This window comes from Girardinichthys multiradiatus, chromosome 10 (assembly GCF_021462225.1).
Source record: "Girardinichthys multiradiatus isolate DD_20200921_A chromosome 10, DD_fGirMul_XY1, whole genome shotgun sequence".
Lineage (NCBI taxonomy): Eukaryota > Metazoa > Chordata > Actinopteri > Cyprinodontiformes > Goodeidae > Girardinichthys > Girardinichthys multiradiatus.
Window position 1 is genome coordinate 7,470,997 of NC_061803.1, and position 25,078 is coordinate 7,496,074.

General features: G+C 37.6%; 2 protein-coding genes across 2 annotated transcripts in view; one reads left to right on the plus strand and one right to left on the minus strand.

Annotated features, from left to right (window-relative positions):
- The window catches only part of gfra1b (gdnf family receptor alpha 1b), a 43,249-nt gene extending 36,078 nt beyond the window's left edge, over window positions 1-7,171 (plus strand). Inside the window, exons 9-10 of the mRNA XM_047376421.1 lie at window positions 1,894-1,941; window positions 5,883-7,171. Coding sequence (XP_047232377.1) covers window positions 1,894-1,941; window positions 5,883-6,023 — 189 coding nt within the window. The 3' untranslated portion in view covers window positions 6,024-7,171. The remainder of the gene's footprint in view (window positions 1-1,893; window positions 1,942-5,882) is intronic.
- A 5,719-nt stretch (window positions 7,172-12,890) lies between these two features.
- The window catches only part of atrnl1b (attractin-like 1b), a 93,977-nt gene continuing 81,789 nt past the window's right edge, over window positions 12,891-25,078 (minus strand). Inside the window, exons 27-29 of the mRNA XM_047376964.1 lie at window positions 22,682-22,789; window positions 16,744-16,858; window positions 12,891-14,755 (exon numbers count right to left, since the gene is read on the minus strand). Of these exons, the coding sequence (XP_047232920.1) occupies window positions 14,631-14,755; window positions 16,744-16,858; window positions 22,682-22,789 (348 nt within the window). The 3' untranslated portion in view covers window positions 12,891-14,630. The remainder of the gene's footprint in view (window positions 14,756-16,743; window positions 16,859-22,681; window positions 22,790-25,078) is intronic.

Consider the following 25,078-nt stretch of genomic DNA (forward strand, 5'->3'; position numbering starts at 1 on the left):
GTTTTCAATTGTTTTGTCTTTGAGTCTGTGGGGGTTTCTATTTATTATATGGGAGGGATTAAATTTGAGTTTAGCATTCTGGGTAATACTTATAGATGGATTATTACAAGGTTAGACTGGTTTTGATTGTATTCATTGTGGTCCCTTTATGTTTTGCACTTCTGCTCAGCAGCTGTGTTGACAGGGAATTTGTGTGGAATATTCATTCAGTCATTATAAGGGGTGAAGGGACTAATAATGTTACATAAATTAAGCTTCTCCTGGAGCAAGATAGAAACCTTTGCTTCCAAAGAAAACATCCAGGCATGGCTTAAAAAAATGCACCTGAAATACACGTGGATGTACTATGATCTGATTGAACTGAGCATGAACTTTAGGCCAAACTTTCAAACAGTAAGTGTGGCAAAAATCAACACTGCACATCACCAAAAGAATGTCATGCCCACTGTGAAATATGGTGGTGGCAGCAATTAAAGCTTTAGAGTGGCCAAACCAGAGTTTAAAGATAATTCTGACAGAAAATCTGTTACCTAAAGAGGGCTGTTGACATGAGATGTCCTCACAGTCTGACAGACCTGGGGAACCTATGCCAGATGGAATGGGTAATTATTATTACCAACTCAAGGTGTGGGATACTGATTGACACCTACCAATGGAGACTTCATTTTGGAATTGTAAAAGGCAAATGGAAGCGCACAGGTAATCACAAATTTAAAAACTATTAAAAAATCAAAAAGTAAGAGTACACTATACAGCAAATGAAAAAAATAAAACATACTCAAATTAAATGAAATGTGCAACTGAGGATGGTTATTTAAAAATGTTTAAAAAGCAAATTTTTAATCGTGCACGAGAAAAATATCAACACATTATTTACATAAATTGGAAAAACTGTGCAAATAACAGCAGGGATGTAAACGCTCATTGACTTTGTTGGGAGCAGTGATAGTTATAACGTCTGACAGCTGATGGGAGGAAGGATCTGTGATAACACTCCTTTGTGCACCTATGATGCAGCAGCTTGTCACTAAAGGAACTCTCCAGTTCTGCAACAGAGTCATGCATTGGGGTGGGAGATATTGTCCAACAGTGATGTTGTTTTTTTTAAATCCACTGCATCAAGCAGTTCCTACGGTGATAACATTTTTGTTTCTTTTGCACACTGACGCAGTTTCCTCAGTTCAAAATGCTGCGTATAAATTCCTGCTTACAAGAACATTCGCCATTTTTATTTTACTTAATTGTGTTTAACTGTCTCAGAATCCACTCCAGCCCCTTTGGACTGAATTTGGCTCGATCAACACACTCCTGATATCTGCTATTCTCTCCTGATAAATACATTGGGGCCTTTTTTAATAAATGAGATCATATCACAGACCCTCCTCTAACCGAAACAATCTATCACATTGGCTTTTAATAGCGATAATATGATTTATCACCAGTAAAACATCCTTTAGGAAGAAAGACCTCCAATAGAGCAATTAATCATTCTTCTCCATAACCCTGGTTTGTAGGATTCTTTCTGCTTAAAAATCCCCACATGGAGTGTTTATTCTGTTTCCAAACCATCACAGATTCCCCTTATCATGTTCTGCACCCAAACACTGCATCTTTGTGGTTCTATTTTATTGTTTATCTATTTTTATGTCCAAATTCTGTTTTTTAAGTGAATGAAACAATTTTGAGTAAACTGAGAAAGGTTTTAATGTAATAAACTGATTTAACCTTGAGCTAGTATGAACAGACAGAGGGAAAGAGTGTTTTTAGGGAATGAAACAGTCTGTGGTACATATCAAACCTTTTTTCATCAACCTGTCAGACTGTGGAAAGCGTAATTAAAAATAGAAATCAAATTTAATGTGTTTCTACCTCTTCTTTTTTTTTTCCCTCAAGGTCCAAAACCTGGTCTCAAATCAAACAGCGAAAGCAGCTTTTTGTCCGGTAAGGCTCATTTTATTAAGTGGTTTAAAGTTCTCTGGTTCCATAAGACCAAAAAATCCTGGGATTATATTTTTCTAAAAATAAGACAATTATAACAGTCCAGCATTGTGTTGTATATGTTTTGCTAGAATTTTCATTCAGTTAAGTAATGTGCAATGTCGCATTTTTTGTGACATAACAACAAACTTGTGTTTTATATTATAGACCAACACAAAGAGGTGCATTATTGGGAAATAGAATGATACACGATCATAAGTGATATACAGGTCCTTCTCAAAATATTAGCATATTGTGATAAAGTTCATTATTTTCCATAATGTAATGATGAAAATTTAACATTCATATATTTTAGATTCATTGCACACTAACTGAAATATTTCAGGTCTTTTATTGTCTTAATACGGATGATTGTGGCATACAGCTCATGAAAACCCAAAATTCCTATCTCACAAAATTAGCATATTTCATCCGACCAATAAAAGAAAAGTGTTTTTAATACAAAAAACGTCAACCTTCAAATAATCATGTACAGTTATGCACTCAATACTTGGTCGGGAATCCTTTGGCAGAAATGACTGCTTCAATGCGGCGTGGCATGGAGGCAATCAGCCTGTGGCACTGCTGAGGTCTTATGGAGGCCCAGGATGCTTCGATAGCGGCCTTTAGCTCATCCAGAGTGTTGGGTCTTGAGTCTCTCAACGTTCTCTTCACAATATCCCACAGATTCTCTATGGGGTTCAGGTCAGGAGAGTTGGCAGCCCAATTGAGCACAGTGATACCATGGTCAGTAAACCATTTACCAGTGGTTTTGGCACAGTGAGCAGGTGCCATGTCGTGCTGAAAAATGAAATCTTCATCTCCATAAAGCTTTTCAGCAGATGGAAGCATGAAGTGCTCCAAAATCTCCTGATAGCTAGCTGCATTGACCCTGCCCTTGATAAAACACAGTGGACCAACACCAGCAGTTGACACGGCACCCCAGACCATCACTGACTGTGGGTACTTGACACTGGACTTCTGGCATTTTGGCATTTCCTTCACCCCAGTCTTCCTCCAGACTCTGGCACCTTGATTTCCGAATGACATGCAGAATTTGCTTTCATCCGAAAAAAGTACTTTGGACCACTGAGCAACAGTCCAGTGCTGCTTCTCTGTAGCCCAGGTCAGGCGCTTCTGCTGCTGTTTCTGGTTCAAAAGTGGCTTGACCTGGGGAATGCGGCACCTGTAGCCCATTTCCTGCACACGCCTGTGCACGGTGGCTCTGGATGTTTCTACTCCAGACTCAGTCCACTGCTTCCGCAGGTCCCCCAAGGTCTGTAATCGGCCCTTCTCCACAATCTTCCTCAGGGTCTGGTCACCTCTTCTCATTGTGCAGCGTTTTCTGCCACACTTTTTCCTTCCCACAGACTTCCCACTGAGGTGCCTTGATACAGCACTCTGGGAACAGCCTATGCGTTCAGAAATGTCTTTCTGTGTCTTACCCTCTTGCTTGAGGGTGTCAATAGTGGCCTTCTGGACAGCAGTCAGGTCGGCAGTCTTACCCATGATTGGGGTTTTGAGTGATGAACCAGGCTGGGAGTTTTAAAGGCCTCAGGAATCTTTTGCAGGTGTTTAGAGTTAACTCGTTGATTCAGATGATTAGGTTCATAGCTCGTTTAGAGACCCTTTTAATGATATGCTAATTTTGTGAGATAGGAATTTTGGGTTTTCATGAGCTGTATGCCACAATCATCCGTATTAAGACAATAAAAGACCTGAAATATTTCAGTTAGTGTGCAATGAATCTAAAATATATGAATGTTAAATTTTCATCATGACATTATGGAAAATAAGGAACTTTATCACAATATGCTAATATTTTGAGAAGGACCTGTATGTGCATTCCTATTCAGCCCATCTGAATTAATGCTTTTCTCTTATGAGGTTTGTCTCTACCAGCCTTTGCACATATAGAGACTCAAATGCTTGCCTATTCTTCTTTGTTGAACAGCCTAAATTCAGTCAGATTTAATGGGGAGTGTCTGCAGTTATAAATTTCAAGTCTAGGTCATTTTAAAACATGTATAATTTTTGAACTAAACAATTCCAGCGTGGCTGTATGTTTAGGGTTGTCCTGTTGGAAGATCAACCTCCACCCCGGTCTCAAGTCTTCTGCTCACCCTCTAACAAGTTGTCATCCATGAATTGCCCTGCCTTTAGCTCTTATTAGTTCACCACCATGTTTTATGGCAGGGACGATGTGTTTAGGGTGGTGTGCAGTGCAGTGTGCTAGTTTTTGATTACGTTTTTAATTGCTCATGTAGTGACAAGAGCACCTTCTTCCACGTTTCCTGCTGTAAACCACTGCAGATGTTTATAGGTTTATGTCAACTACTTACCCATCTTGCCACTCTTTAATAGAGGCCAGACTTGTGGATTGCATGGCTAATAGATTTTCTGTCAGTAGATCCACCCACCTGAGCTGTGGATCTCCTGCTCCTCCAAAGTTACCATGGGCCTCTTGGCTCTTTCTCTGATTAATGCTCTCCTTGTCCAGCCTTACAGGTTAGGTGGACAGCCATGTTTTGGTATGTTTGCAGTTTTTCCGCTTTTAGATGATGGATTAAACAGATCTCTGTAAGATGTTTAAACCTAAGAATGTCGCTTTTTAACCTAACCCTGCATTAAACGTCTCCATAACGTTTTCAGCTACTGTGCTCCTTGATTTTTTTTATGCAGTATAGACTGATATTTTCGAACAAACCTCTGAGGGTGTTAAAGAACAGCTGGATTTTTACTGAGATTAAATTAGAAGGACTCTGTTTAGGGGACTTCATCTGGGTCTTGTCACGTTCTGAGGTTTAAGTGGACCAATGCGCAGACAAGAGCTGGGCAGCAGCATGTTAAAAGAAGGCTTTATCTTCATTCATAGGTTTTCCAAAATCCCTGCAGGAACTTTACATGAGTCGAGTCCAAAAACTTACATGAGTTCTCATAGCAGGAGCGTAGCACAAACAGAACTTAACCAGAGGTTGTGAACGGGAGGAATCAGCGAAGAACAATGAAACTAGACCAACTAATATACAGAGGGTAACAAAGGGCAGATAATCAAAAGAACTAGGAACAGGTGGGAGGCTGAAAGAAAAGGTGAAACTAATACAAAGACTAAAGCATGGGAGAAGTGACTAATTAACAATACCTAAGCAAATCTATAAACAAAGATAAATAACCAAATGAAGCATAAGAATCAGAAATAACCATGAACTAAAGGAAACTGAGAAACTGGAGGGAACAGAAGAAACACAACAACCTAAGAATTAACAAAAGAACCCATAAAGAAAGCCCTGACCACAAAACTAAACAAACCTAAACCAACACTGACTGAAATAACTGGAAAGGAAGCAGAGAACGTGAGGACTAGAATACATACAAACCAGAATGTAATCAATAACTAAAACTAACCTATCAGGAGGGACTGGAAGAATAGAGACTAAAACTTGAGAACTATAATAATAATCATAATAAAGAGAAAACCTTTCTAAGTGATAAATAAGAAAACAACAACAACTAAAGGAACTATGAGTGACTGGAGAGAGAACTGCAAACAGTAGGAGGCAGGAGAGAGAACAAAACTAACACCAAAATAACTGAAGGAATAAACCAATACAGAGTCCAAAATGTCACATCCCAACAGGTCTCCTGGATTTTATTAAGTGGAAAAGGGATTGAATACAAATGCATGCAACATTTCTTGGAAGGAACTTTGAAAAGCATGTCTTGTTTTCACTTTACAATGATATTGTACTTTGTGTTGGGTTTTTCACGTAAAATCCCAAGGAAGTAGACTGAGCTTTATGGTTGTAATGTGAAAAAATTCAAGAGGTGTTTGTAAAGTGCTTTAAGTAAATAAAACTTTTGTATTTGTTGTACAACTGATGTACCACACTGATTTTTTCCCTTAGAACCACCAGCTGGATGATTCCGGGGCTTCGAATGCCATTGCTGGAAGCTCAACGGCTGGACCAAACCACTTACATCACCCAACTTTAGTCCTTGCCCTGGCCTCAGCAGCATTACATTTCAAAGGTGTCTTATTTCTGTAGGAGCTGAGAACTGAGGGTCAACCAGCTGGTCTTACGAAGCAATTTAATTCATCCTTATTCACTCACCGAACTGGAATCTCAACGTTTTCAGATTTGTGGATGACTGTTACTGAGATGTCAGCTCATTTGCCTTCTAAAGCCCTGTGGAAGTAATTTGCAAAGACCTTGACCAAAATGATGATTCAAGCCCTGCACATTTGACTGAGTGGAGTGCCAAACAGGTGAAAACTGCTTCAAGCATGATGACATGCACTTTCTGTTTGATTTGTTGTAGTTGAGGGCAAAGGAAAAGCTAAACATGTGAAAAGAAAGATATAAAACCATGAGTATACATTGATTTCATAGATGCATTTAGTGGATTATGATTAATAAGGTAATTTAAACATCCATTTTGTCTGAAAATCTACCAACGACAAAGAAACACATCTGCCAAAAAGTCCGTAACAACTTTATCTTCTACATGTCCAGCATTAGGTATAGAGCAGCTCTGTAGATCTGGCCGTCAAGGTGGTTTGTGGCTTTTATCATATCCACCTCATTTTGTACATAGAATATAAAGGTGCACACTCGGTTCCTGTATGCTGCTGTTAGCTTGTAAAGAATATTGTCTGTAACATTTTGAGTACGTTAGTTAAGGTGACTGAGGTCCCTCAGCTTTACCCAGCCTAGTTGTGATTTATGAAATGTAATGAGATGTGCTTCTTTTCTCATGTGGTTACAGATTTGACTTCATTGTGTGAATATATTTTGATGAAAAGTGCATCATTTCTCTTTAGTATCAAAATATTTGTAAAATCAAAGTAAAGAATTTACAAGAAAAAAAAAGCTGTCTCTTATGGCTGAAAAATCTAATATGTTTTGACGGTCTCATCCAGACACTCCAGGGCCACACAGGTCTATTTTTACCAGGTTATTATTTCTTCTTGAAGAGCAGGAGAACTAGGGTTTGATGAATAAACAATGTGTAAATACCCACGAGCAGAGTTAATGTCAAAAGACAAAAGCCAACAGACATTAATTGCCAGCAATTAGCGCTGGTCTGAACGGAAGGAAAGATAAAAACACATACTGAGTTTGTACTTAATGGCTCAAATTAATACAGACTTTCAAAGAATGTACAACACAATAAAGGCTCATTTTTAAAACTCTTTAGCATTTCTAAAAATGCAATGTGTCTGTTGTAATTACTGATGTTCAATCGTTGTTGGCATTTGAACAACAATTTATGACAAATTGATCCAAGATGGAAGGCATAAGAGTTTTTAGTTTTTTTTGAAAGGATTGTTGTTTTTGACATAAACAGTTTCAAAGCATCTTATTTAATGATAGCGGCTTGAACTTGTTAACATTTTGTCACCACAAACATTTGATTTATTGGGATTTTATGTGACAAACCAACACAAAGTATGCATAATTGTGAAGTGGAAACAAAAAGATGCATGGTTTTAATTTTCCTGCGAACAGAAATCTGACTAGTGTTGCATGTATTCAGCGTCCCTGAATCAATATTTGGAGCCAGTCTTGGCTGAAAGTACAGCAGGTAGCAGGTATGTCTCTCCCATTTTCTGCACATCTAGAGCTGTTGTCCCGCTGGAAGGTGAACCTTCATCCCAGTCTCAAGTCTTCTGCAGCTTTTAACAGGTTTTCTTACAATACGGTCCTGTATTCAGATACAGTAAATTCTACCTCTAGCCAGCAAAAAAAAACTATCCCACAGCCTGATGTTGCCACCTCCTCGTTTCACCATGGGGATGGTTTAGTCAGGTTGATGTGCAGCATTTTTTTTTGCCCAAACTCAGCGTTTCACTTGCAGAACAAAAAGTCCCATTTTGGTCTCACTGGACCAGTTCACCTTTTTTCACATGTTTACTCTGTCTCCCTACATGGTGTGTGTCTCAAAAAGATAACTGGACTTCAAAAAGAATAGAATAGTCTTTTATTTAGGTTAAATGGGGAGATGCTGTGTGTGTTAATGGCTTCGTCCTGCCACATGTGTCTTAGCAAAGTGACTTCAAAATAAAATAAAGTTTTATTTAAAGTTATCAGAGTTAGGAGGGTGAATAGAAATGCATGTCACGCTTTTCAGATTTTTATTTTTAAAAGATTTTGGGAACATGAATCTTAATAAAATACACTGAAGTTTGTTGAGATAAGCTTAAGGTGAATCCTTCTGCAAGGCATCGTATTATTATTAAAAATTATCACGATGAAAAGATAAGATGACATTTTATGTTTGATAACCATGAATGTCTGTTTTGAAATTGAGTTTCTGTTCAGATAATAATAAATATGTAAACAATGACCCATCTTGGTTTCTAGACTCAGTAACAAATAAATATATCCAGGATCATGCCATCGTTTTCCCCGAAAAAGCCCCTTTATCTCACCTTTCCATATAGAAAGAAGTCCTGTAAAGCAGGATTATAGGATAGCACCTGGCAGACACCCTGCTATTGTCACTGAGATTATATCAGTCCCTGTGTGGAGTGACAGAGGACAAGGACATAACCTGCAGAGGACAGACCCGTCCCTGGACGGGGGGGGGGTGTACTGTCACCTGTTTTGGGAGCAGTGATGGAATGTACGGTCTGGAGAGAAAGCCAAAGATTTATTGGACAAGTCGCAGTAACAGAAGGACCAAAATGTCCTCATGGCCTCATGTTCTGCATGAAAAGGAAATAGTTGTCTGTCCACTTTATCAGATGCTGAGGGAATGTATAAAGTAGGAGGTAAAGGACAAATTCAAGGTATTTACATGTATCTTGTGTAACATACAGCTCACAAAACTGCAGGATATTCATTGTTATTGGTTGTTTTTATATACCAGATCATCTTGGGGCTGCAGGAGCATTAGCAACACCACAATCATATAGCATGAAATAAATGACATAGAACATGGAATGTTATTAGGAAAAAACAAACTAAAACCTGCAGCAATTTTCTTCCATTTCACAATTATACACTACATTGTGTTTGTCTATCACATAAACCCAATAAAACACAGTGAAATGTGTGGTTGTAACAAAATCTGAAATGGTTCAGGGGTAGAAATACTCCTGCTAGGCATTGTACACTTATATGACTTCAAAAACTATACAATTATATAAGAACATACAATTAAGCCCAAAATTAGTTCAGAATTAGGTTTTAAAACATATTTTAATTTTACTGAATTTTGTTTTCTGACTTGAAGTAATATTATCTTGGCCCAGTATGATTCCTGACCTAAATGTAAGAGAGAATCTGGAGGGATCTTAGGATTAGAGTGAGTGTGAGGAGGCCATCCAACCTCTGAAACATGGAGTTCATCAAGAAAGAAAAATAGTAAAAATACCAGAAGAAACATCCAAAAACCTGGTCACATGTTATAAGAAGAGCTTGATTGCTGTAAAGTCAATAATAATGTTTCCACTTATTATTGAGAAGAGCATAAATACGTTTCAGCATGCTATTTTTTAATTAAAAATGCAAATACATTTTTTTTTACTGATACTCATTTTACATTGTCTTATCTTTTGAGAAATACCTGTCTCATCCTCTATCAAAAATAATCTTTTAGAATGAAAGAAAATAATTTTAAATCCAAATATGAGAGGGGTATGAATAATTCTGGGCTTAACTGTACTGCTTGATCACTAACTCAATCAGTGGCGATCAAATAGTTTTTAAAAAGGGACAAATATTCAATTTTTATTGGATGTTTTGTCTTAAAAATATTAAGATATCCTGGCCTTTTGCTCTGTATATGGACTTGCCTGCACATTTTAATAATGTCATAAAATAATTATTTGGTTATAAGCATGCCATTTCATTTTCTAGCTAATATTTCTTGTCTTAGTTTCTAAAATAATTTTGCTTTTCTAAACAGCTCATCACATTAAATTTCAATTATAAGCACATGTATCTCTGGACAAAACTTTATGTTCGCTTACTACAGGTGATTGATGCCTCGAGACAAATAGCTGTCATTAAACCCATTGTAAATATTATTGCTCTCCAGATTTACTGTTCCCCTGCCACAAGGCCCTGAGCATGGGCAGATAAGGTTTCGACCCTTCCATGCCTATAAAAACCACTGCAGGTCGGCTTCGTCCACACGCTCACCCTTGGCTTGGATTAAAGTGGATCTTGATAAAACAGCACAATTACAGCAGCGCCACCTCATATCTAATTACTGCAACACTGACCTCTCCTGCACCATCTTTCAGACACGCAGAACTTCTCTGTAGATTTCAACCTTTTTTTATTAACCAGGAGAGTAGAGGCAATTTCATTTTATTACTTTTTGGGGTTTTTATTGCGTCCAAATGTCAGTGTGCGCCTGACTTTTCACAGTAAACAACACTACAAGTATAAGTTACCTCAGAATACCTCATATCTTTTCAAAATCTTCCCAGGGACAGAGATAAGAAATAATGGGTTCTTCATTGGACGCCAAAGCTAAGTTCAAAATAGGATTTTAAAGGTACTTTAAGACTTTAAACATTTTTAGGCTCTAAATTGATAAAGAAAGCCTTAAAATTTCAGATAAAAATCTTATCAAACAATGAATCTGTTTTTATCTTGACAGCACTTGTTAAAATTAGCCGTCTCTCATTATTTTGGTACAAAATATTGCTGAAAACAGAAACTAGATCAATAAATACTTTTAAATAAACTAAATTTAACGCTAAGCACCTTAACAATGTCAAGCTGGTACTGATTTGGATACATTTTGTAATAATGATGGAACCTATTCTGATTTTATTGCTCCTATATTTAAATAGGCAATAACAAATTACCAGAGCATCTGAAGAAATAGATTCCTATCACACTTTAATATAACATTCATTCAGCACATTTAGTCTGTTACTAACTCTGACTTTTGTAGAAATAACTTTCAATTTGCTCCTTTTTTAACTTCCCGTAGTAGCTAGTTGTGCTGCAATGCTTATGCCGACTTAAATAAAAAGGAGCAAGCAGGGGACTGTTTAAAGGTGACTTTATTCCTCCCTGCAAACATGCTAAAGTTAACATTTTGGGTTAGCTTCTCTTGCATTAAAAAAATGATCATTCTTTGCTAATATTTGGTTATACTGTTGCTGAGGTTTTTTGTGTGCATGTCTGAAGTAGGTTTGTGGTTTTTTAGGTTTCAAAACACCAGACTCCGTTGTCCTGAAGCCAGGTAATTTGGCTTTATGATTAGGGTCAATGTGCATTTTGAAGACCTATTTGTGCCCAAGCTTTAACTTCCTGGGTGGTTTCTTCAGATGTTGCTTCGGTATCTCCACATAATGTTCACTTCTCAAGATTGCATGTATTTTTTGAAGTGTACCAGTCCATCCAGCAGCTAAATACCTACACATGATGCTGCTGCAAGCCCCATACTTCTCAGTTGGGATGTTCTCAAGTTCCCAAGCTTCGCCCTTTTTTCTCCACAGGTAACAACGGTCAGTATGACATTGCACTTCACTTTTATAGACCATAAGACTTATAAAAAAAAGAAAAAAGATCTTTGTCCCTGAGCACATTTACAAACTAATCTTGCTTTGGATAAATGGTTTCTTCCTCTCCGAGTGGCTTTTCAGCACATGTTGGTACAGAGCTTTTTCCCTGTGGAAAATGACAATGGTAACAGCTTCAGACAACTTCTTCATTAGCTCTTTTGCTTTTGTCATGGGGCTAATGTACACATTTCACACCAGAACACATCTCCTTCCTTAACAGTATGATAAATGGACATCCCCAGTGTCCCTAACACGCTGATGTCACTAAACCTAAATGGAAAAAAAAACTAACCATGTTTGGTTAGTTCCCAAACCTTCTATCTTTCTACTGACCTTTGTTGCAGGTATTCTGATGGAAAGTTTGCTAAATAAAAAGATTGAAATCATTGTGAACTTTATAATATCACATCCCCCCCTCTGCATATGGGGTGCAGTCGCATTAAGGATCTCCTGCAGGTACCAAACATTCCTATAGGGTGCTAGAAGCTTTTCTCCAAGAGCGGCTGCAGCTAATGGGTACAGAATAAGTGAAGATTCCTTAAAGTAGCACTTTGGCCAACCGCCTCTCTGTGCCATACATCCTTGTTCTAAAACACATCAATGACACTGAACAAGAAGCATGAACAATCTATGAGGAGGTAATACAATGAAGGACAAACTCCTTAGTATCAGGTTGAACAAAAAACACAAATGCAATGTGTTCTTTGCTTCATAATGAGGACTGAAAGTACCATGCTAATAAAGCTAAAGTATCTAATACTTTGTTAAATTTGACATCTCATTTGGACAAGAAAAAGTTCAGTAACAAAAAGTATTCCAACTGGTCTAATTAATCTACATTTACCCAGTTAGATTAAAACTGATTGTATGATTAATAAAACATTAAACTAGCGGATTGTGTTGTCCTGCTGTTAGGTTATATATCATAAAAAGAGGGTTTCAACATCAAACTAAAGTTTAATGTGAATTTATAATAATCCAAATAATTATTTCTTCTGCTGTAAGTTGGAAAATGCATTTATTCTTTAGTAGACTGTATTTGTATTTAATTTTCAGAGTCCTCCACATTTATTGCCCCAATGGTCAAGAAATCCCTAAAATATATTTTTTAATTGCACTAGCATATTTTTACACTGGAATGTTTTGTGATAGTGCATGTATTAAATGCACTGAAAAGTGTGCCTATGGTAATTTTTTGGAAATGCATATACAGTAATACCTAAAGATTAAGTTCTGAAAACGATTTAATGACAAATGTATTTAGTAAGGTTGCAGGTATGGGCTTCTAAAAGGGAAAGCTTTAAGAAAGACAAGTTGGGAAACATCAATACCTTCGCCACCGTAGGAAAGATAAAAAGAAATGAGTTTAGTGCACAAAAGGTTTTTTTTTTGTTCTCATATTTCTTCTTTTAATTTTCTGGCATGTTGTCCATCTCTCAAATACACTGACGATTACTGATATGCAAGTTTGTCATTCGTTTCACAGAACAGCGTGAGTCTGACTCCTGTGCAAAAGACACTGTTAAAGGATTACTTTACAAACACAAAAAAAATAGGAAAAACAAACACATTAGCTGGCATAGCATCATCATGAAATCCATCACGACTTTTGCAACACAAAGCAGGACAATGTCCCAACAGTTTTTAAGGATGCACAAATAGAAAAACAAAGAGCTGACATTACAAGAAGACGTTTGAGTCAAGGAGAATGTGCAAGAAAACAGGAATCTGTTAAATACCAAAACATATCAAACAGAAAGGTTCCTCACAAGTGTAGCAAAAATGTATTATAGATATAATAGTATCAGGTGACAAGGCCTGAATAAAAAAAAAATGGTTTTCACTAGTCTCATAAAAACCTGACAGAAAAAAAAAAACAGCAATCGTGAAAGACAACGATGCACATTTGTTCCAATGAGAAACTGTACAACTTAGAAACTGCTTCAGACCTTCATGTTCCCAATTGTTTGAGCTCATGAAGAGCCAAGGCATTTTTATTTTTAAAGGTAGCACAACTCCTTGTACCTAAAAGGAGAAATAAAGTTATAGCTTTTTTTTTTTCCCATATAAAACTTACAAAACAAACTAATAAACAGGCAGAAGAGCAGGACGTCTCTGGAGTGGCCTCTTAAAGCGTCCCCAATCCCAAAATCAGTTCAAAAGCATCAAAATGTCCAAGTTGCACTTCAAATGATTTCATTACAAACTACAGTAAAGACCTGGCCAGAACATCAGTGTTTTCCTGTTTATTTAACAGTGCCTACACTGAAAAATATCAACATAAAACCAAATCTCCCCCCCCCAAAAAATGCATCCAACTTGTTCCATATTTTCATGCCATAAATCGATGACAAAATATTAGTTCATGTTTTCTTCAAGTTTTCATCCGAAATGTCACGGGAAGGGAGCCTCTGCAGCATTAGTTCATGTATCCCACAGAAAATACAGACTTTAGCTTTTGCTGGGTGGAGGAGTCATATGCAAACGAACAATTATGCTTAGAAATTAAAAAAAAATGTCAGGATTTGCAATTTAATTATGGGTTGTTAAATTAAGACCTTTTCAGGTCAAAATTCTATACAACAAAAGAAAAAGGCAGACCAGGGAAATCGGAATGCTTTGGCACCAAAAAGTACCACTTATTAGGGAGCAAGAGAAAGTAAAAATAATCTACTAGACATCCTGCAACCGTTTTCTATCATATGTAGTGACATTACCAAATGCACATTTAGACTTCCTTCATGCTTAGCAAATAGATGGTATCAGAAAACCATCATCAGTCACACTGCAATACGTCTGGATCTGTCATAATCTGTCGCACATCCTGGCAGATGGTGCTAAATGTAACATGTGAGCGTGCTGTTCGGGCGAAAGTGAAGAAACTGAAGCCCAGCAGGTATTGGTTGCTACAGAAGATGGCAATGGAATTCTGATGTCATATCTGAGCAGAAAAACAGGGCTGTTGTCCTGCAGCATGGGAGCTGTAGTGGTGAGTGGTAGCAGCCAAAAGAAATCTCCTACTTCACTAAGGCATGTCAAGTCTGTGGAAAGGCTTCTAGCTGCGGGACCTGAGGCATGCTACAATATGACCTTTAGTTGTAAATGTAACCGTCGGATGTAGTCAGACGCAGGTCCCTTGGTGAGCTGGAGGAAGGGCTTTCCGGTTCTTTAAAGCTTGGGACTTGTCTTTAAAATCTGATGGTTTCTGTTGGGAGATGTCTACCAGCGCACTGGCAACAATCAGTCCTGTAGGAGGGGAAAACAGAGACGTATGAGGGTCATTTAAAAATGATCTATCTAACAGGCTCCTGCTTTTGTGCAACTGAGGAAAAACCCAAACAAACAAACAAAAAATGTCAGTGTAATTATTTACATTTGGTCAGAGCAGAATTTTAATTTGTTCACCTAAATAATGAATAAATAAAATATTTGCTCCACTTACAACTATTCCCATGTTTTGTGGAGACAGACAGACAGTCTCATCTCATCTTATCTCATCCCATCTCATTTCATCTTCCTCTTTAACACCCCATTGATTCTCTATGGTTTAGGTCAGGCCAGTTTGCTAGCCAATCAAGCGCTGTGATACCATGGTTATTAAAGCAGGTATTTGTACTTTTGGCAATTCGGGCTGGTGTCAAGCTGGAAAATGAAATCAGCATCTTCCTGAAGCTCATCAACAGTGGGAAGGACTGACTTTGGACTTGCTAAAAAACATCAACAGATAACACAGCTCACTGAATCCTCACCAATGCAATCAGGATTCTGAGTCTGTAGTCCAACTCAAGACTCTGGGGCCTTGATTTCCAAATAAAAAGCAGAATTTACTTCTACCTCAAAAGAAGACTTTACACCAACAAGCAACCTTCAGGTCCTTTTTCATCTTAGCCCAGGTAAGACAATCGTGATGTGGCTTTCAGCAGCTCAACAAAAAGAATAAAATAGCTGCGATGCATGCCTGGCTCTTGAAAAGCACTGCAATCCAGTCCTTGTGAATCTCCACAAAAAGGCTTTTCGTTACCATCCTCTTAACGGTGAGGGTATTATTGTTGCTTGAGCAGATATTCTACCGCACTCTCCTTCCACTCAATTTTCCATTAAAATGCTTGCAAATCTCATTATGAACAGCCAGCTGCTTACTGATGATCTTTTGTGGCTTAGATAAATGTGAAGTCAGCCATCTTCCCTGTGATGGTGTAACCCATAACACCACATTTCTGTAATAAAAATCCTGTTTTTTATTTGTCTTTCGTAATACTGCTCACACTGACACTACGTAATACTGACACTACGTACTTCTCAATCAATAAATACTGGATTTATTTGCTGGCTGCTGGCTCTTCCTAACCTCTTATTTTATTCAGTGGGAATCCTATTTTAACCCTTTTCTAGTGTTTTATCAGCTTCATCATCAAGCTGTTTTATGGGCTTGGTTGACTGTTAAGGTTTGCGTTACAAAGGAACAAAAGCACGGCTGCTTTTGTAAAAGAATTACTCCAAAAGGAAATTCCTGGTGTAAAGAGTAAGCTGCTGCCTTCTTTCATCAAAGATGAGAGGTTCTATAAAATACATTAGGATAAACAGTGAAAGATGGGGTGAAAGAAGCACAAGGGAGCATCTCAGACCAAGAGACATTTTACAATTGCTGCCAAGCCTGACAAGATGCACCGCAGCATTGCTGACAAGCAAATTAGAGCAACAAAATGAAAAAGTTTAGTCTGACAATCTAACATTTACTCTGTCTGGATTTTTACTTTTTTTAAATTAAGATGCTCAAAAAATATGCTTTAGTTATTTGTTTTGTTTAAATTCAGATGAATCCAATATATCAGGGTCAACAATATCCTTTTGGCAAGAACAAATGAAATGGCTGACTAACCTTCTACAGAACAAATCCAGAGACCCAATGACCGTTTTAATAACTCATTTATTAGTGCCTCAATTAAAAAGTAAAACAATGTGCTTGCGGCTGCAGTCCAAACGTTTCACAGGGTTCTGCTCTCTCTGCTTATCAAAGGTTGCATAATTTGTGCAATAGGTATAGAACGTCCAAAATGTCTACCTGGAGTTATGTGAGCTGCTTCTCTATGCATTTATGTTGGATAATGATCCACCATGATAATTATGACCAAGGCCTCTAAGGTATTTGAATCAAAATGGCATTCTTTGGAGTTTACGTAATTACCTACAGACGGAGAAACGTGATTCATTATGTTGGCGGTTTGAGTTGTTACCTGACTGTCCAGGTGGAGGCAAGTCAGAAAGTCCAGACGGGAGACGCATGAGGACAGTTAACACAGCAGCCTTCCCTCCAAAACATGGCTCCATTGCCACTGGTTTGGGTGCACCCTTCAAAAGAAGGAGAGAAAAACACAAATTAACAGAATTTCAGCACTGCCAATAAAGGCATTATTCTAGCAAATCAGATAAGGGTAAAAATGTATTCTCTACTGGATGATACACCCTTGCTTTACCAGCTAAGCTAAAATCAATTTTTTTCTGCTCTAGTTTTTATTTTAAAAATTTTTTTGAGTGACCAGCTGACCAAAAGTCACTCATGTCACCTCATGGAGCTGGTGCTTTTAAGACAAGACGCCCTCCTCCTGAGACAAATGGTTTGATTGGTCACACAACAAAAACACTTGTGTCCCTGTCAGACAGTCCAAGTGGCGAGGCGATGACCTACCCCTCAGACATAATGGCCAGTACTGCTCGTATCAAGCGTGAAAAACATGTCATCCGGATAATGAATGTCAAGGGTTTCACAGCATGCTTTCCATGAAAGGACAGAAATTGTGGAGAAATGACACGTCTGTGAATAGAAATGCAATTTTTGTTTTATCTGTGTGGTTGTGTTTAAAGTAGGAATAGCAAAGTCAAGGCAGGGAAAAAAACTTTCTAAGTCCCCACAAGCATAGTAAAGCAAGTAAAAGGAAACAAAAAGTGGGACAGATACTATTTTTTTTAGAAAATTCATGTAAAATCAGTTTTGAAAGCCAATCTTTAAATAATCAACTAAAACATTAAGAAGATAAAGATAGAAAAATAAAGATCTATGAATATGATTACTAGAATTTCTAACTTAATTCTTGTCCAACCCAATCTATTTCTTAAATCTCGGGTAGATGCAGAATTGTTTTCTGTGGAAAACGTATTGTACTTTTTATGTCAGCCAAATTGAAATGCCAGTCTCAGAGCAACTGCATGCTTCCTATTTACTGACGTTATATTCACATTTACTGCAGCTTTACAGCTTTTCACAAATTCACTGATGCCACATGTGATCACCTAAGAAGCCTGTTCCATCGGTTCCCTCCATCTTCTGTTGCTTTGTGCTCTTTCATCAATATTGCAGAGAGGATCACACATATGAAACACCTTTACCAACACAGAAACTTTCAGCAGAAGGGTTGGCAACTGTGTTTTCTTCAAGGGTGATAGAGGGTGACTGATTTTTAGACCTCGTGCAATGTTAAGTGGTCAGTCTGGTGGTACTTTCTGACAATTTGCCTTTTACCTGACTAGGCACAACTGTGGCCCATTTTCAGTGGTATGTATGTTTCTCATCCAGGTGTGAAATGGTAAAAATACACAAGATCAACAATTCATGTTAAAAATGGGTGGAAATCACAACAAGGTGTTGTTCTATTCCCAAAAATAAAATAAAAAATATCTAAAAATGAAACAATTATGCTAAGACAATTGAATAAGGTCATAATGAAAGCAACGGAAGTAAATAAAAATAGATTCACTGGGATAGCTGATAAATAAGCCATGAAACATTTATCTCATAACATAACATATAGTGTAAATGGGATGATAAATGTTCCTGAAACTAAACTGTTGTCCAATGTTTTCATTCAATATGAAAAGAGATAAGTCTGGCGATGGATGGTTGAAAACTCAAAAATCTGATCTTTTTCCAATCAGTGAACGCACCATACTAACTGCTACCAGCAACTCTTTGGTGTGGATGCTGTTGACTACTCAATATTTGGTATTTTCAGGGTTAGAAAGGTGTTTGAAATGAAATCAAATGTAAGAACAAAGATAAAGCAACTTTTTAAGAGAAAACTATTTTCTACAACATGTCATGACCTTATTATAGTACATTCAGGATGCGAGATAGGGAGAGCAAGACTTCAACAGATAACTGGAAGGCAACCTATGTTTTTGTGCATGCCAAATTTGGAAATATAAGCAGTCTTTTGTAAATGTTTCTAGAATACACTTAAACACCAATCCCCAGATTGCTTTTTAAAGCAGAACTTTTGAAATAAAAATATTTAATTCCCTTTTAGTCACACAACAGATTTGTTTCTACCAGAATCCTTTAAAATCATCCAAACCCTATTTCCAGTATATTCGTCATTTGTACTCTAACATGGTCATTCATAACTCCCAAGCTCATAAACACAAGCACAGACATGCTAATGCATTCAAACACACAACTGAACAGTCAGTGTAAGCTCTCTTTCCAGGACTGACAGGTGTTATCAATCAAACTAGCTGTTCATTACTGGTTCCATATGTCGAGTGCTTCCATTTCAGCTTGCAATTTGCAGGCCTGAATCTCTCTGTCCAGCAGCTGCTGTCATCGTAGCGCGGAGTCTGGTTTGGATGTTTAAAGCGCGCAAATGCAATAAATGGGTATAAAAGCTGGTAGGATTTTCTCGCTCAGACCAGTTGGAGGGTCTGTAAAGTTACGTCATGGTGATGCTAATGTCTAATGCAGGGAGATCAGTCAGAGATACTGGAACATGTTTCAGTACGGTGGAAACAACATGAGACGTTATTGTGGTGCCGCAACTCTTCTCTATTGTGTTTCCTGTACAAACACCTTCAGTCATTTCTGGAGTTAAGATTTTTCAAACTACTCCAAGCTTCAGTGCACCAAGTTAGATATCTTTCTAAGTTAAAACAGGAACAGAGGAGGGGAAATAAAGCCAGTGTCCTCTGCTTCATTTACAAATATTTGCAATAGTTAAGTGATAGCAGATGCTGACTGATTAACCAACACTGAGCAGGATTACGTTATTTTGAGGTTTCACCTTCAGCTCATGCCAACTCATTTAATAAATCTGTAGGTCATCCAAGAGTGCAATCGAATATTTCTAAGCATATACATTTTTACTTTTTAAATGTATTTCTAAAAGACCAAAATATTTTATCCCAAAGGTTGCTTACCAATGACTAAAAAGTATAGAATCAATGCTTCAACTTTACTGGAAAAGAAAATATCCTGTTGACCATTTCTGTGTTAACGGTGCAAACTGTAAAGCAAACGCATGATGCCAAGAGCTTGTTATTAAATAAATATTCCTAGCGCACAGATAGGACAGATCTCACCAGGTTTTAAAATGGGTCTGATGAACTAACAGTAGGCTCTGATTAGCTGAGCTGAGGGTTGGGCTGGCTGTGTAAGGCTGTCATTAGACATTACAAAATTAAAACAGTGATGTGAGTCTTTCTGTTAGTTTAAGTTTGGATTTTCACAGGTAAATAAAAGAGCCCATTGCAGTAATCTTAAGGAAGGAAGAAAATGCACAAATGAACCTCTCCAGTTCATGTTTTAACGCCATCTTTTCTAATTTAGAAATATTTATTAAGTTAAACAAACAGGAGTGGCCAATTAGTTGTCACACCACAGTGATGCCGTCAGGGGTGTCAGTTTAACCGGAGGTTAATGTCTGGCAAACAATCATGGATGTATGAAATGTATACCATTCAGAGTAACTCAGCAGTACAGCTAAATGTCATCTGCGTAAATGTGGTAAGAGATGGGGCTAAGAATCTTTAGCCCCTTCACGGTGCAATTATTGAAGTCCCGGGACACCCAAAACTCGCTCATTCAACATACTCTGAGGTTCAATATCTCAGACAGAGAAAATTTTACAACAGAATGCATAAAAATGATCTGTACCACCAGCTCTGAAGAGAAAGGTTGTGTATCTTGGCAGATACCGGACTAAAACACAGCCGGACAAGGAGTCAAGGACCTCTTGCTTTGTCAATAACTACAATTAAATCCTACTTCGCGAGATGCAGTGTCTCTGCTACATATCTAGACCCATGTGAATATCATTCACTTATCTCATTTGACACACACAACATGCTAGCTGCCAGCCATTAGAAAATTCTTAGTTAAAGGGATGGAAGAGTCAGTGGCGAAATCTTTGTGGTGTCCCCACTGTAGTCTGTGGGGATCGCTGTTCAAGGGAAAACCCCTTTCAGATTGGATATGAAATCCGAAGACCGCACCATGGAGTAAAAGCCCTGATTCTTAATGAGTCTCGATGGTGGAAGATCCTTCAAGTTAAAAGGTAAAATGAACTTTGTTGCTTGAGCTCAATGGCCTTCCAGTTTACCGCCGCAGATAATAGCTGTTTTTACTTTTGCTATCGGGTCGATACGTGTTAAAAAGATTTCTCGTATTTGGAGCGTTTCAGAATATTTCCTTTTAGTTTTACACCGTTTAGTTTTGTCTCTTTGGTTCAAAGGGAGCAGGATGACCTTATGAGTTCATCACAAACAATCTGAGTGCCGCACTTTTTAAAGTTCCGCCTTCTGTGTTTTTCAGCATAAAGTCATAAATTAAAATGTTAATCAAGTCAGAATCACCCATGTCGCCATCTAGAGCCATCGAAGATGTGGTAAAATTAATTTAAAATCTGTCCAAGTGGGAGTAAGTACAGCAGAAACAGGACTGGTGCTTAAACAGAAACCGGAGGTACTCCGCATCAAACAGCTGATCAAATCCAACATTAGCCCTGAAAGTTTGGTCTCAAAAATAAGATGTGAACTATTCCAATAGAGTGCTTGTGATCTCTGCCTGTAATGCAGCCTTTTATTAAGGTACTGTGGGCAGCATTGACGTGAAGTGAAGATCTAACAAAGATGGGAACATGAATTTCCATAAGTCACAGCTATCTCAAGAAGAGCAGGCTCAGTGGGAGGCATTATTTAGAAAACCCAACTGAAACATCAAAAACACTGTACTGTTTCAAAAAGGTAAAGTCTCTTTAGCATTACCTTTCCCAGAATCTTAGAGGTGAAATGTGGATTTTTGATAAAAGCTGTAAGTCTTCTGGATAGAATGCATCCAAGCTGGGATTTCGTACTGTCACCATTAGGAGCCTTATTGTGCACACGTCATTTAACTATAAGATGTCTGTTTTGCAAGTAAAGATCACTATAGGAATGAATTTTTCCAGATACCATCAAAACAGCTACATAGATAGTTTTCTAAACGCTCTCTAGTGCCTTTTAAATCTACCGTTTAATGTGCCTCACAAAAAACACTTGAAATATTTATGAGATAAAGAAGGACCCAGGCTGGAATATATCAAACATCACACAGACCTACAATCCAGTGACAAGTATGTAATTAAAACTATACTTTAATCTACAAAAAATAGGCTGTTTCTAATAGTATTCTGATCCAGACAACCTTATGCACTCAGCGAGCCAATAAGCATTGTTTTTCCTCCTCTTTTGCTCTTTACATTGCCCTTCAAAACACCATAATGCTGTGTGAGTACCACTCAGCAGAAAGCTCGGCACTAATGTGTTGCCCCTTGCAGGTTGCCACAGTGATTTTATTTCCTGCAGGAGCAGGTGACACAGAGCTCGAGAAATCACCCTCAGATCTTATTTTGGGGACTTATCTTCATCTTGCTTTAAACCAAGCAATGTACCATGTAGCCTCGGGTCCTAAGCTGGACCTGGAGCCCGGCGTTTCCATTTGAGTATGAACTAAACAAAAAAGACTGGTCAGTATGTAGTAATACTAAGCAGAAATATATGAGAAAGTAAGTGACAGTGGTCAATGAAAAGCTATTTTGAGAGCGAACCAAGGCAAAAAAGGTTTGAATGAAGCAGTTGGAATACCATGAAGAAATCATCACTGATTTCCTTTTGACATGTCAACTCAAAAAAAGGTTTACTTGGTGCAAAAAATGGATTTGGATGACTACAGCACAATGGCATTTGATTATGTAGAATTAAAGTAATAGCATATTTTTACGTCTTCAAAAGAAGAAGCAGCCAAGAGTGGAGGTTGTATTATCTTTCAGGATGCTGTGGCCATTTCTACAGTTTTATTTTATTATTCAAAGTAAAAAAAGAATGCATTAAAAAATCTATGGCGTGTAATGTGGGATTTAGACTTACATCAACCACAGGCTGCAGGACGTCTGTTAGCTCTCCTATGGCATCCAGTGAAACGGCAACAGACGCGAACGGACGACTGGCCATCTGCTGACGCTCTCTCATCAGCTGCTGTGATAACAAACACAGATGACACATGAGCAAAACACCGTAAACGTGCTATTAAACAATTGACACATGTTTAGTGCCATTAATAAATAGGTCCACTAGACAGAACATCCTCCAGTTGCATGCATAAAGAGTATAAGTCATTAATCAAGTAGTTAGATTTTTCTCCAAAGGGCTTTGAATTAAAGATGAAACATTATTTTTAATTAACTAGGAAAGGTCAACGTTATTTTTATGTTTTGTAGAATTTAAAAGTAAAAAAGATGGAACAAGAAAAACAAACATTTATGCACAAAATGTATTTATTTGGCAGCTGTTTCTCAGCGAGGAGAAAGTAGAGGGCTCCTATGCAATCTGGAAAAGCTTGAAACTTGATTTCAGCATTTTTTAGGTCTGAAGAAGTATGGAAAAATAATAATATTTCCAGACTTCATTCCCTATCTCATTGTCTAAATGTTGTGTCCTTTCTTCTTTGTGTCCACCTTTTTTCCTTTCTATTAGACATCATTCTGTGGCTCTTTCCTGGTGTTCTTCCTTGTTTCCTACATCCCTCCTCCCTTGTGACATATCTTGCTTTATGTACTTCTACCCTTGCCCTCTATCCCCATCAATTTTCTTCCTTGTGTCCTATCTCCCCTCATTCCTTCTTACCGTCCTTCCCTCCTTGTGTCCCACTTTCCTTCATTACTTTTTTCCCCCTGTCCTTCCAATCTTGCTTTCTACCTCCCTTGCTTCTGTATGTCCTTCCTTGCATCCTATCGCCATCCATTTCTTCCTTCTTTCAGATTTCTATTTTGTCCCATGTAGAAAATTTAAAGCCAGCCCACCACAGAAATGTCTGCCATACATTAATAGTAAACAGTATTTTTTAATTTAAAATGATAGTAAAGAACTCTGCAAAGTTGCTTTTTATGTAAAACAAATGTGTTGGAACCCTGATAAAACCTGTATTTTAAGAAACAGAACAGCCAGTAGGTTTTTCTCAACTCCACACAAATACTTTGAATAAAACATGATATAGTTATGCTGGTAAAAGTAACCATTCCCTGTTTAATGGATAGCATACACAAAAGTATCACTGTGTAGAATTACAATAAACAACATTTAGTTTAGTGCTTTACATATTTCCTAATTGAGTTAGGAGTTATGTAAAAACATCCTTTAGATAATCATTTAATTTGATAGCTGTTCAGGATGGCGCATCCACAGGGAAGCTTGAAGAAGGAAAATTAGTTGTTGGCTCAGGTGGACATAAATAAGCTGACTAACATGTTTTTAACAAATGTCAGCTGATTCCTGTTGTTTTTGCGAGGTTATTTTGGAAAAAGATATAAGGCTAAATGATTTAGCTAAACTGAGCTGAGTTTATTGATCAAAATATCAGGCTGACCAAGGATTCGAGCAGTTTGAGAGCTTGTAGCTAGAAAGAATAGAGGAACAGGAACTGTGTTCATGTCTTTGTAGAAGTTTTAATAACAATATAGAAATCCTACATGGGTCTTGTGTTTGCAAAGAATCTAAAATGTAGCTCATTTAACTGAGTTGATTTGTTTTCTGGAGTCTGATGTTTGGATAGGTTTAGGGGTTTTTGAAGAAAAGGCTTTAACTACAGTAGATGTTTGTGTTTGTTTTTATATAAATGTTTAACACCAACAGTCTCCCTTGTGTTTCAATCCTCTTACTGAGGATCACTTGGAGATCATGAATATGACTTCCAAAATACAAAGTCAAAAACCTCAATGCATGAAGTGAATCTGAAAGCCTTCTCAGTGTCCAGATCTGAAGGGGTTTTTCAACAGATTTCAAGAGTTGTGCCTGTAAGGTGGCAAAAATTCACAATTAGAGAAACCTTTTCTACATGAATAGATGAAAATACCCCATGAAAAGCAATAGTAAAAGGAAAAGTTAAAGTTTCTGTTTACATTTTCAGCGAAGTCTGCTTCAAAACAATGGCATTTGCAAAACTACCCGAACTTTAGACATGATTTGCAATCTCAACTATTCTAACCAAAACTGCCAAACTCCCTACTTTTAACTGAAACTCAATACATCATATAACCTCAACCTCTGAAATGCAAAACAAGCCCAATAATAAAGATGCAATATTTCAACCACATATAAACCAATATTTAGAGTTAAAACTATGAGTAATAACTGAGTGGTTAGAGTGTGCAGCTGCACAAATATTTCTTGAAGTTTCATTGTAGGGAAACTGGGGTTAGGTTGTTTGGACCACATGGTGACACGTTTTCTGTTGCTGAGATTTAGCAGAAAATACCTTTTCTTTTCCCA